Genomic DNA, 12,364 nt, shown 5'->3' on the forward strand with positions numbered 1-12,364 from the left:
ATAACAGAGGTTGCACAGAGGCTGAGTTTCCAAAGGTGAGTGTTTACAGGTACCAAACATGGTTTTCTGATGAAGCCGCAAACGTGAATAGATATCGGTCCATGAGGAAGATACAGTACATACGAGTTAAAAAAGAAAATAAATACTTTACGATTTTTTGGGGGTTTACAAAAACATGCCCTATGTGCTCTGCATTGGTCCATTATAATGTATTTAGCCTCATGTCTCTTCCCTTCACATTCTTGGTGTTATTATGGATACAGTACAAAGTGATCACAAAGAGGGAATAACGTCTTGAGGTTTACACTTATTTCCAGATAACCAGCCATCCAGTCCTGAACCTTCGCTACACTTTCTTCTTTGGCTTTTTTGACAGAAAATGGTTATGTATGAAATTAATCAGTTTGCTTTCTGAAAGGACAAGAGCAGCCAGTGCCACAGCCAGGCAGAGAGTTCCAACAAGAATGTGTGAAAGTAGGTAAGGCCAGCCCATGTCACAACACAGATTCATCTGTCAAAGAAAAGAAGAGTTAAATCAATGGAAGCAAGGACTAAAAGAATATTCTACTAATATAATCCTACTTCATCACAGTCAATCCAACCTATTGATATGATCTTATATCATAATGTTATCTTGACCCTATGCCTGCAATGGATTGCAAGTCATTTATCTAGAACAAGTTTGAAGGTCAGAAATCGTTTTCAACATGCCAGTTTAGGGCTTGTAACTGAAAATATTGAAGCATAAGAGTCAGTATAATGGCCAAGCACCTAGCATTTTCTTCTGAAAATTCACAGCATCAGTCTCTTTGGGTTCACAGCATCAGTCTCTTTGTTTCTTACGTTAAGGTGCCAGGGAAATTTACTTCTAGAACCAGTAACAGTAAAGGCTAACAGAAAAAAGGCTGACAGTATTTTTGGTCCTGTCCACATGTGTGCAATCTTGCTGCAATTGGGTGCATGTGAAAGTGAAGAAAAACTACATGATTTCTGTGCTTTATAGTCAGGGGCACTGTTCTAATCTCTGCCTTTTCATTCATTTGATTTTCTAGGAGTCCTGCATAAGCAGCATTTTGAAAAAAAAAATATTTGCCATAGAAACCTAAAGGAACTACTACTGCTAAAATTAATAAAAGACACATGTAAAATGTTTTCTACATTCATTTTAAATACAGGAGGTAACCTCCCTTTGAAAAAAATGCATGCATTGTGAAACACAAAAGTGTGAACCAGTCTTCTTACCACACCAAATATGTCAGTAAAAAAAAAGCACAAACCTGAATTTTAAAAAAATTAAAAATTAAAAGGTGGAGCTAGCACTAGGAAATACAGTGTAACCTTCATGACACAATAAAAGCTTAATATCGAAGTTGGGGAATCCAATATGTAACAGATTGTATATTTTAACATCATTATTAATATATACACCTTAATCTTCTAGACCTGCAGAGTATCAATAAATAATATGAATATAATTAGCAGCAATCAGAAAAAAAAAGTTAAATCCCAACTCCAGTAATGTTTATTTTGTTTTTATTAGAGCAGGGAAGGGTAAGAGCGCCAGGTCAGGTATTGCTGTGTCCTCATGGAGGGAGATTTGCCCTCACTTCCTGTCAACGAGGACACAAATTTTGAGTACAGCGGGGAATTAAAATGTTGATAATATTAATTCTACAAGCACCATTTAATAACCGTATGCCAGTTAAAATTTTATGCTGACTGGTTCTTGTATGCATTGCCATTCTATTATTGTTTCCTTATTTTTACATCAATTTAAAAATGAAGAGGAAAAAATTAATGCAAAAAGTGAACATAGGTTACCTCTGAATACCCGGTTACTGCAGCACAGAGACAAAGTGCACAAATGACAGCAGCGGATGGACATAGCCCAGACAGGGGCTTGTAGGGGCTCTTCCTGAAATATTTTCTAATGTACAGTAAGCTGTGAGTGATCCGTAAGCCCATATTGAAACAGTTTGCAAGGATAAATCCCACACTGCCTAACCAATGCGTCATATAGTAGGATAGGCAGAGAAAACTAAGGGAAAGGACCAGCATGACATAATTGTACCTGGAAAAAAGAAAGCAGAAAAACAAAGTGTAAACAGATATACAACACTGTAGGATGAAACGCAATGTTCAGATTCTAGGTGTTACCTTGCAGAAAAGTAAGGAACAAATGAGCAATAATTCAGGAGGGATACCATGTAGTCAGGCATAAACAAACAGGTTCAGAATAATGTAAAGTTGAAATCCCGGTCAGGGCACTATCTGCAAGACGTTTGAATGTTCTCCCTGTGCTTGCGTAGGTTTCCTCCGGGTGCTCCGGTTTGCTCCCATACTCCAAAGACATGCTGGTAGGTTAATTGGCTCCTGTCTAATTTGGCCCTGTGTCCATGCTCACATTCTCAATAGGGACCTTGGATTGTAAGCTCCTTGGGGGCAGGGACTGATGTAAAGAGCTGTGTAAATTGTTGCCACTATATAAATACCAGTAATAAAATAAAATCACACTTGAAATACATATGTTATCCATTTTACCCCCCAAAATACTTGCAAGTAATTTCAGATAGTCTTGTGATCCAGGCACTGCTATGCACAGACATTTTCTGCCTTCAGTGCAGGGACTAGGACTTCATGAGCAAAGAGCTTGTCCTAGGATAGTGAGAAGATCTTCCCCTAATTGGGGTGATCTTAGTACATTTGCGTTAGGGAACCAAGAAACCAGACTGATACTTTAAACCTGCACTTTAAGTTTCAAAGGCGTTTATTGAAAACAACAATGGAGAAAGTCCAGGACGTAGTCAGTGCCAAGCCAGGGGTCAGATGCCAAAGCGGGTAGTCAAAATAGCACTGTGCTTCAAACTCAAAAAATAGTCCTAAAATGTGAGAAAAATAGTATGAAATGTGAAATTGTCACAAATTGATAAACAATTTTGTGGCATACACAACACCTGTGTTGCACAATGCCTGTGCTGATGATAGTAAGAAAAAGCTCTAGGTCTAATGGTCTAGACACTATAAACCATAATAAACATAGAAAACGAAATGTGCTAGTACATCTCATAAAATGTGTACATATAGAAAACAGGGATCAGAGGACAAATATCAGATATATTTGTTCATACAACATTAAAGAATAATTCTGTTTTCAATCCACAAAACAGTTTGAATCATCACATAGAAGTTTTCAAATCCTTGGTAGAAGCAGAGATACGAGAAATGAAATTCCAGCATATACAAGATAAGGATTACATCAGCTGTGGAATAAAAAGTTTGCGGAGCAAGAAGGATATAATAATCAGACCGGCAGATAAAGGGGGAGGAGTTGTAGTTCTAGATAGATGTTATTATGAGAGGGAAATGACTCGAAAATTAGGAGATGAGGATACCTATAAACAATTATGTAATGATCCCACTAATAAATATAAGAAGGAGAAACTGTTGAAAGATGGATGGAAAAAAGGGATTTTTTATACCCATTTCTTTGAGAGCTGTTATTCTAGCTTTAGGGCAGCTCTTCCAGATACGCATGTGAGATAGAGATTTACATGATTACCTCTTGTATTCACTTGTTTGGGCTGGACCTCCCCGGGGCTCTATCCGGGCTCCTTGCTGCTACCCCGAGTGTACGGGGGTGTTTGCGGGGAGGACTGGAGCGATCCCCGGGTAGGGAATCTCCCTGGAGGCTTAGAGCCTCTTACCCTCAGGTCATGTTTCTATACAAATGTTGCGAGCCTTTCAATGCAATGCCCAAGTTATAGGTGACGGTGCAAGGGGCGCGGAGACCGTCCTTCTCCGGCTGCACATGATCCTCTGGCAGACATGTATATATTTTGTATGTTTAAACTGCTCAGGTGCCAATCATTTACCTGTATTTACTCACATCTGAAGCTGTGAACCTGGTTGAGACTTAACCTCTCCGAGACCCATTGCGAAGCCTATTCGTTTTCCCCCCCCTTAGGCCAGGCAATCCCTGGACCCCACGGTCTGGAGTTTTTGCCACTGAGGTTTAGACCTCCCCTAGACAACCCCCTGTTCTGCTGATATTATTTCCTTTCTTCTTTCTCATACCTCTCCCCTCTCTCTTCTTCTCTCCTCTCTTCCCCTCCGCCTCTCTTCCTCATCCCCCCGGGTCGCCCTGTACTACTGTCCTCCATTCACTTACTACTTCCTCCGATCGTTGGGACATGGAGGAGTTGAAGCTGGTCACCATTAACGCCAAGGGCCTTAATACCCCTGAAAAAAGGAAAACGCTGCTGCATGACCTCGGGGGATGGGGATCCCATGTGGCTTTCATACAGGAGACCCACTTTAGAGCTGAAGCTGCTCCTTCGCTTAAAGATTTCCGTTACCCGTTCTCTTGCAATGAGTATTCCAAATCCAGAGGGGTTTCTATAGTGCTTTCTAGACGGGTACCTTGGACGTTCACGACTGTCAGACAGATGCCGAGGGACGGTATTTGCTTTTGAAGGGCAAAATTGGTCTCAAAGTGGTCACGTTTGCAGCCATCTACGCCCCGAACTCTAATCAGGGGACCTTCCTGGAAGGTATTCTAGATAGGTTACTGACCTATACTGAAGGGATCCTGATTCTGGGCGGCGATTTCAATCTCTCCCTGGACCCGTCCCTTGACTCCTCTTCGGGATTGTCTTCCCTTTCCCCGACGGCTAATAGACGCATCCTCAGATCTCTACATCGCTCCCAGCTGGTTGACGCTTGGCGTCTACAACACCCGACCGTAAAAGACTTTACCTTTTACTCTATACCGCATGACACGTACTCTAGGATAGATATGTTCTTTGTTCCCCACCAACACTTGGCGCTGATTATTACCACGGACATTGGCAATATCACATGGTCCGATCATGCCCCTGGTCTTCATGCACATTGCCCTGTCGGATTGCCCCTCACGTACCTCGTGGCAGTGGCGCCTTAATGATAGTCTCCTTCAAGACCCGCTCATACTGACCGATGTCGCCCAGCAGTTGCACTCCTACTTCGACCTCAATGACGTGGAGGAATGCGACCCGGTCCTCCTCTGGGAAGCACATAAAGTCTTTATAAGGGGGGTTTTAATCAAACATGGCTTGCGAGTTAAACGTAGGAGGGAGGCAGAATTACTGGCTCTCTTGCACACACTACACAGCCTGGAGCTTCGGCACAAATCGACTGGCTCACCTACCCTACTAGCAGACATTCTCTCCACACGCAGACAGATAAACTCACTGACTTTTTATAAAGCGAAAATGGCCCTAACGCGCTGTAGGAGGAAATATTATGAGTCTGGTGATAAATGCGGGAAGCTTTTAGCTAGATCGCTACGTGAACAACGGCAGACCTGTCATCTTGTCCATTATGCGGCGACATGCCTTGTCTCTTCCTTTCTACCGATGCTGAAAAGGCCTTTGATCGGGTCTCATGGGACTTCCTGTTTGCTACTCTGAAGCACATTGGTTTGGAAAAACACATGTTATCCTGGGTTTCGGCGGTGTACTCCATCCAAACAGCATGTGCCAAGGTGAATGGCGTTCTATCAGACCCTTTTCCAATCACGAATGGCACCAGGCAGGGCTGCCCCCTTTCACCACTCCTATTCGCCCTCTCTCTGGAGCCATTCCTAGGCCATATTAGGTCCAATGTGGACGTGACTGGGGTTAAAATGGGATCAAAGGAGTACAAAGTATCTGCCTATGTGGACGACATGATGTTCTCTCTGACCAACCCTTTAACCTCTTGCCGTCCGCCCGTAGTAAAAAAACGGACGGACGGCACTGCTGCATTTGCGGGTTGCCGTCTCCAGACGGCAATTATTTTCTGACTACCTAATCTTATGGAGGAATTTGCGGTATATGGAGAGCTGTCCAACCTGAAGATCAACTTCAGCAAATCCACTGCCATGGGAATCTCTCTCCCACCTCCGCTCACTCGCTCTCTGCAGAATAATTTTCATTTCCAGTGGACAACCCGAGCGCTGAAATACCTGGGCAGGTTCATACCTCCAGACGTGAAAGATACCTTCACTTACAATTTCCCACCTCTTCTAGCACAGGTACGCATGCTCCTCTCCAACTAGCAGAAGGGCTTCTTTTCCTGGTTTGGGCGGTGCAACGCCATCAAAATTACTATTTTGCCTAAATTTCTGTATCTCTTTCAAGCACTTCCCATAGCAATCCCGGATAGGTACTTTTGGCAGGTTACCTCATTACTGACGGAATTTGTCTGGGCTAACCGCCACCCTCGCTTGAGCTACTCCCTCCTGACTTTACCCAAAGACTCGGGGGGTATAGCCCTGCCTGATTTACGGAAATACTATATAGCTAGCCATTTGGTTCGCTTAGTTGACTGGTGTAGAGACTCCTCTACCAAACAATTGGTGCCCTTGGAGGAATCCATATCGCCCTATCTCCTGGCTAGGATGGCATGGTGTCCCTCTGCTCTCCCCCCCTCGCTTAAGGCCCACCCCCTGATCGGTGCGACTCTGGCAGTAAGCTCAAAGGCACTTAACAGGTGGCGTCTGATCTCCGAGGCTTCCCCGCTTTACCCAATTATAGGTAACCCGGCCTCTCCGCCAGGTAACTTGTCTGGCCCTTTCCGACTCTTGCTCGCCAAAAACCTGTTTCAAGCATCCCATTTCCTGAGCGGAGGCCCTCCATGCAAACCTTTACTGATGCCGACGGAGTCTTTGGTTTAGATGAATGTAAAGCTTACCAACTGAGACACTTCTTACTTACCTTACCGCCAGCGGCATGTTTTGGAAATACACGTACGCTTTTCGAGAGATTATGCGATTTTAGGGAACCGACGCGACATACTATCAGAGATCTACACTACCCTTTCAACGCCAACTGATCTTGGAAAACCTGCGTTTCTAACGCGCTGGGAACGAGACCTAGGGAACACCCTCTCAGAAGCCCAATGTCAGAATATTATTAATTTTACCCTACTATCATCGATTTGTACTAAATATCAGGAGACAAATTATAAGATCCTTATGAGATGGTATCCCACACCGGCGCTCTTACACAAAATATATGGTGGAGTTGCAAACATCTGCTGGAGATGTAACGCAGAGGGTGGTACCTTAGCACAATTGTGGTCTACGGTCCGTGACATTGCAAAGAAGTTTATGGAATCTGACCCCTCAACCTTCCTGCTACACAACATTCCAATGTCCAGGAAAGCTTACTCCCGATCGGTGCTGAGCCACTTGCTGGATTCGGCTAAATCCTGCATCCCGAGCCTCTGTAGAAACACCTCCTCCCCTACAATTTCTATGTGGGTGCGCCGGGTGGAGGAGATTAGGGTAATGGAGGACATGGTTCTATCCTCCCAGGGCAGGCAGGAGCGTTACTCAAAGACGTGGTTCTACTGGCTGGAGTACATGGATTCCCCTGAGGGACGAGCATACTCTGTATGATCTGTCCCCCTTACACAGCCATCGAGGGAATACCCCGTGAGTGACCCTTTCAACAGGCTCTACCATTGCCACCATGCTGGCTATTCCTTCCCTTCTTTTTGTCTGTTTACCCGTTCCCTCCTCCCTATTTTGACCCCAAGTGGTTATTTGCCCTACCTCACTCCTCAGTCTACCGAAGTAGACTGGTGGACCCCTGGGCTTCCCCACCCCTGCCTATCAAACTTATTGACTAATGCACCTTAGGACCTGTACGATCTGCATTGCAACCACCCCAAAACGCCCAGACGCCACATATGATGTTGTACTGTTAATGTTAACTATTTGGTTACTTCAGCCAGGAATCCACAATCGGCACAGGGACGCGGAGAGAAGAAGAAGTAAGTGTGAGGGGATGACAGCCGCCGGCAGACAGGCCCGATCTCAGAAGCAAGTTGCTGGAAGACTGCTCAGGTAAGCCTGCACTTCCCTCCCCCACATGGTGCTCTATAATGTATTGCTGGGATTTTTATTCCTCTATAGCTGATGGTACATTGTGCTGTATATTATACATAGGAATACAAATCCCAGCAATACATTATACACTGTATGTATAATGTACAATTGCTGGGATTTGTTGTACTGCTGTTGTACTGGACTACAAATCCCAGCAATAGTACATTATACAGCGCAACGCAGAATACCGCCAGCTATAATGTACTATTGAAATAAAAAAGGAGAAATATAAAAGGAGATATACAATTTGTATATCTCCCTGAAAAGCTCACTCCATTTCTGTTCTGTCCTTCATATATATGTGAATAACATGATTGATAGAATTACAATGCATGATAGTACAAAGCCATGATTAGACATAATTAACATGATTAGATAATCAGACTTAACAGAGACATGATTGTTTGTAATTTGACATGATACAGCGTTTTTGAAGGTTTAACAGAGGAGGAGCCTAGTTTTCTCTCAACGTTTTGCGCTTAGGGGCACTGTAATGGATGTGGGGTTGTTCAGGTTAATTATGTCTAATCATAGCTTTCTACTATCATGCATTGTAATTCTATCAATCATGTTATTCACATATATTGAAGGACAGAACAGAAATGGAGTGAGATTTTCAGGGAGATATACAATCATGTTGTCATTTTTTTTTTCCTGGTGGGGGGCCCCGAGGGGGCCCAAGAAAATGTTTGCCCAGGGTCCGATCAATATTAAAGACGGGCCTGACTTCAGCGACTGGGGCTGAAAGATGTTGATATACTTTTACAGTTTGTACCTGTCCGTTCTAATGGCTCAACTGTTTATGTGTTGTATGTATACTGTAAAATGTTGGCTCAAAATAAAAAACTAAAGAATTAAAAATAAAATAAAATGTGTGACCGGTCACACATTCTAACGCAGTCACAATTTTTGATAGAAGACCGGGCCCAGCCTTCCTCCTCCACAGCTGCTGGCTGTCACTGACTCAGCACAGATCACTCAGCACAGATGACTGCACAGGTTGTCGGTGATCTAACAGCGACACGTTCCTTCTCACACCCGCCAGTGACAGCCAGCAGCCTGAGATGCCATAGCGACCCATCAGGGAGATGTCCTGGCTGGGCCCCTGTGCCTCAGGCCCCATAGTGGCCGCCTGGGTCGCTATGGCGATTGTTACGCCACTGATTACGGTCATTGAGATGTCTTTAAAAATGTACGATGCTGTCCAAGGGTGGCTCAGTTGCTTCTCCATAGAGTGGAGCCAATGTAAGCCAGGATGTGTTACTGGCTGGGTCACCAAGTGAAAAAAAGCCTAAAAAAAAGAAAACTAATACAGCCACCACATTTAAGAAAACTAATACAGCCACCACATTTAAGACCGGTAAGCTGCAATATTCTAAATTGTTGTTTTTGGGATTAGATACACCTTAACTTCCTGTGTAATGTGATGTACATTTAAGAAAGGAAAATGTAACATGATCAATTACTCATAGTTAAATTTATGTGTACTTTTGTAATAATCAACAGCGCAACACACTGTGCTGTGTTGTGCTGATAGAATCAGAAAGATGTCTTTCTGATTCTATCAGCACAACACAGTTTACTGAATCACCTGCAGTCTCTATTTAAGCTTATGTATATCCTTCATTCAAGTGAAGTAGAGAAGGAAAGAGAAAGAGATTTACACCACAATGATGGGATGACCCCATCAATCTTACTTTTTACAAACATGTAAATGAGATCAGCTGTAAATAAATTTGATCAATATGTGTTAATGTGCTTACAATATTGTATTTTGCATATAATTTGTCATATTATTTGCAGTACTACACAAGGGTTGTGCTTTACAGCTATAACAATGCAAATCTATGATTCAGCTGACTGACTAAAAACATTACACTCTCTGTAGCTGTTATCATACCCCAATTGTCAGGCAGGGTCTTCATAATAGGTAAACAACACTGCCTCTAGTAGCTTATCTACAGTTCTCCACTTTTAAAGTGGAACTCCAAGTTAAAAAAAAAAGTATAGTTGCATATGTAATGTAGCATTGCTCTGGTTTCCATCTCTCTCAGAGATCCCCATGCATGCATGCATGGGAGTGATGTTATCGGGGCCCGGCCAATCATGCGGCTGAAGACTCAGAACTCAGAAAAAGACGGGGCAAGGTGGACACTGTAGCGCTGTAGGGGATTGTTTGGCAGGTAAGACTGCCATAATGTGCTAATAGGCAGTACATACATTGTGGCTAAAAGCTCCTGCCTTACATAAAAACACTGCAACAATAATTTAAAATATGCACTTACTGAAATACAATATAGGCTCCTAAGTGTATGTATGTGCCAATTTCTGGTGTTTTTTTTACATTTTAGTAGAGTAGGGATGAATTATTTATTATTGGTATTTTTTTAGTGCTGACAATTTACACAGCACTGTACACTGCACATTCACATCAGTCCCTGCCCTCGAACTTACAATCTAAGGTCCCTATCTTACATGCAAGCATACAGGGCCAATCTAGACATGAGCCAATTATTTATTTATTATTGGTATTTTTATATAGCGCTGACAATTTACGCAGCACTTAACATTTACAATTAACCTTCCAGCATTTCTGGAGTGTGGGAGGAAACCAGAGTACCCGGTGGAAACACACACAAGAAGATTCTTGCAGATAGTGTTCTGACCGGGATTTGAATCGGGGACCCCAAGTGCTGCAAGGAAGAAGTGCTAAAACCTGTCATGGTTTTAATGCTGTCTGTGTACCTGCAAAGGAAATAGGCCCTCTTTATTTGTTTTAACCTTTCCCTATGTGGGTGTACATAATTTGTAAGCAGACCATAGGCTATGCAGACAGAAGGGTCATTAAACTTTGCTTATTCATGAGACAATGCTTCAGCCAAGCCATCAATCCAATTATACATATTTCTTCTCTGGCCAGTCAGATACTGATCTATACATTACTCACCTGTCTACTTCCTCCTTACTCATTGTAGCAAAGGTAAAACATTCAGTAATGCCATTAATGGCCAACAGGGGAACATACAGACAGTAGCAACGCAAGAGAACAGGACCTGGCAAAAAATACACACAATCAGTTGGCAGTACTTTATCTACTAAAATTTTTGGCATTTAGTCAGCATTAACACCCTGAAGAAGAAAAAGGTAGTAATTTGTGCAATCCCTGCAACAGCCCATTTAGAACACTGCATACTTCTATGGCACTGCTGGTAATAGAGCTTGTTTAGTGAATAATCAAGCATTTCAGTTTAACCTTTATACATGTTATACCAGGGCTCAAAATTTCAAGCCCTGAGCTACTAGCCAGGCCTTAAGAGTTACTCGCCACCAGTTGCCCCACCTAACCACTAGACTGCCTCGGCCTTAACTCCGCCCCTAAACCCACTCTCTTAAACTATCTTATGAAATTACACTTTTAAATATTGAAGGCAGAATAAAGTTAATTAGAAAAAATAATAATATTAACAACAACAATATTAACATAAAGCAATGTAAACATTGCTGCCCCCCACATATAAAATAATACCCTCTCCCCTGTTCTCTGCCCCCACATATAAAATAACCAAAAAGAAACGGAGCCAGGACAGCAAGGAGCGGCTGCTCTCATAAGTCAGGTACGCGATCCGTGTCCGCGTGCCTGACTGAATTTCCACTCACCAAATGCAAGCGGGCGAGTGGAAATTTTGAGCCCTGTGTTATACTATTTCATATACTAATCACAGAATCAGAGAGGTTTCTCAATTCTGAATCCACACTACAGATAGGAACATAAATAAGACATCCATCACCCACATTTCTGCAGAGGGCTGAAATGAAAATGTAGTGAAATGAGGAAATGTAATGAAGAATGCAATTAAAATGCATCTAAAGCCCAACCTGAAATAAGCATGTAGCCAGAAGTTCAGACTTTAATGGCTGTGTGTTTCTTCCAAATCTTTCACTAGGTAGTTAAGCAAGTTGGTTAAAAGCCCTGAGGATTTTACCTTGGCAGCTCCCAAATTTCTATCATGACAGGTTCCCCTGATGATTAAAGTGAGCCTGTAGCCAGGATGAGGACATGTAAGCATTTACATATTCTCAACAAGCTGCAATATTTGTTTCAAAACAAGTCCTTAGTGACCTCTGTAGCTGCAGACTTCATGGACAAAATACACAGACGAAGCACAAAGCACAGAGGTCATCCAAGATCTCTCTGCAGCTCTGCTCATCCTGCTCCCACTTCATAACAGTAACTCAGAATCATTTCATCCTTCTAACCACTAAGGGGGAAAGAGAGTAAGCTAAACTGCCTGAGAGAACAACTTGCTTCTTCTATGAACTTTGAGGATAGAGTGCTCCATAATGCCTGCAGCTAGAGAGCTACAGAGGTCAATGTTGGCTTGTTTTAAAGCAGAATTCAAGGATTGCCTCCCCCCCCCCCCCCCCCCCCTTTGTCGCAGCGACAAAACAACG

General features: G+C 42.9%; 1 protein-coding gene across 1 annotated transcript in view; it reads right to left on the reverse strand.

Moving 5' to 3' along the window:
* Positions 1-280: 280 nt before the first annotated feature.
* RFT1 (RFT1 homolog) overlaps positions 281-12,364 on the reverse strand; it is a 64,744-nt gene continuing 52,660 nt past the window's right edge. The window contains exons 6-8 of the mRNA XM_018574164.1: positions 10,860-10,965; positions 1,822-2,071; positions 281-511 (exon numbers count right to left, since the gene is read on the reverse strand). Coding sequence (XP_018429666.1) covers positions 347-511; positions 1,822-2,071; positions 10,860-10,965 — 521 coding nt within the window. The 3' untranslated portion in view covers positions 281-346. The remainder of the gene's footprint in view (positions 512-1,821; positions 2,072-10,859; positions 10,966-12,364) is intronic.

The sequence above is a fragment of the Nanorana parkeri genome, unplaced genomic scaffold (genome assembly GCF_000935625.1).
Source record: "Nanorana parkeri isolate BGI_ZX_2015 unplaced genomic scaffold, ASM93562v1 scaffold2784, whole genome shotgun sequence".
Taxonomy (NCBI): domain Eukaryota; kingdom Metazoa; phylum Chordata; class Amphibia; order Anura; family Dicroglossidae; genus Nanorana; species Nanorana parkeri.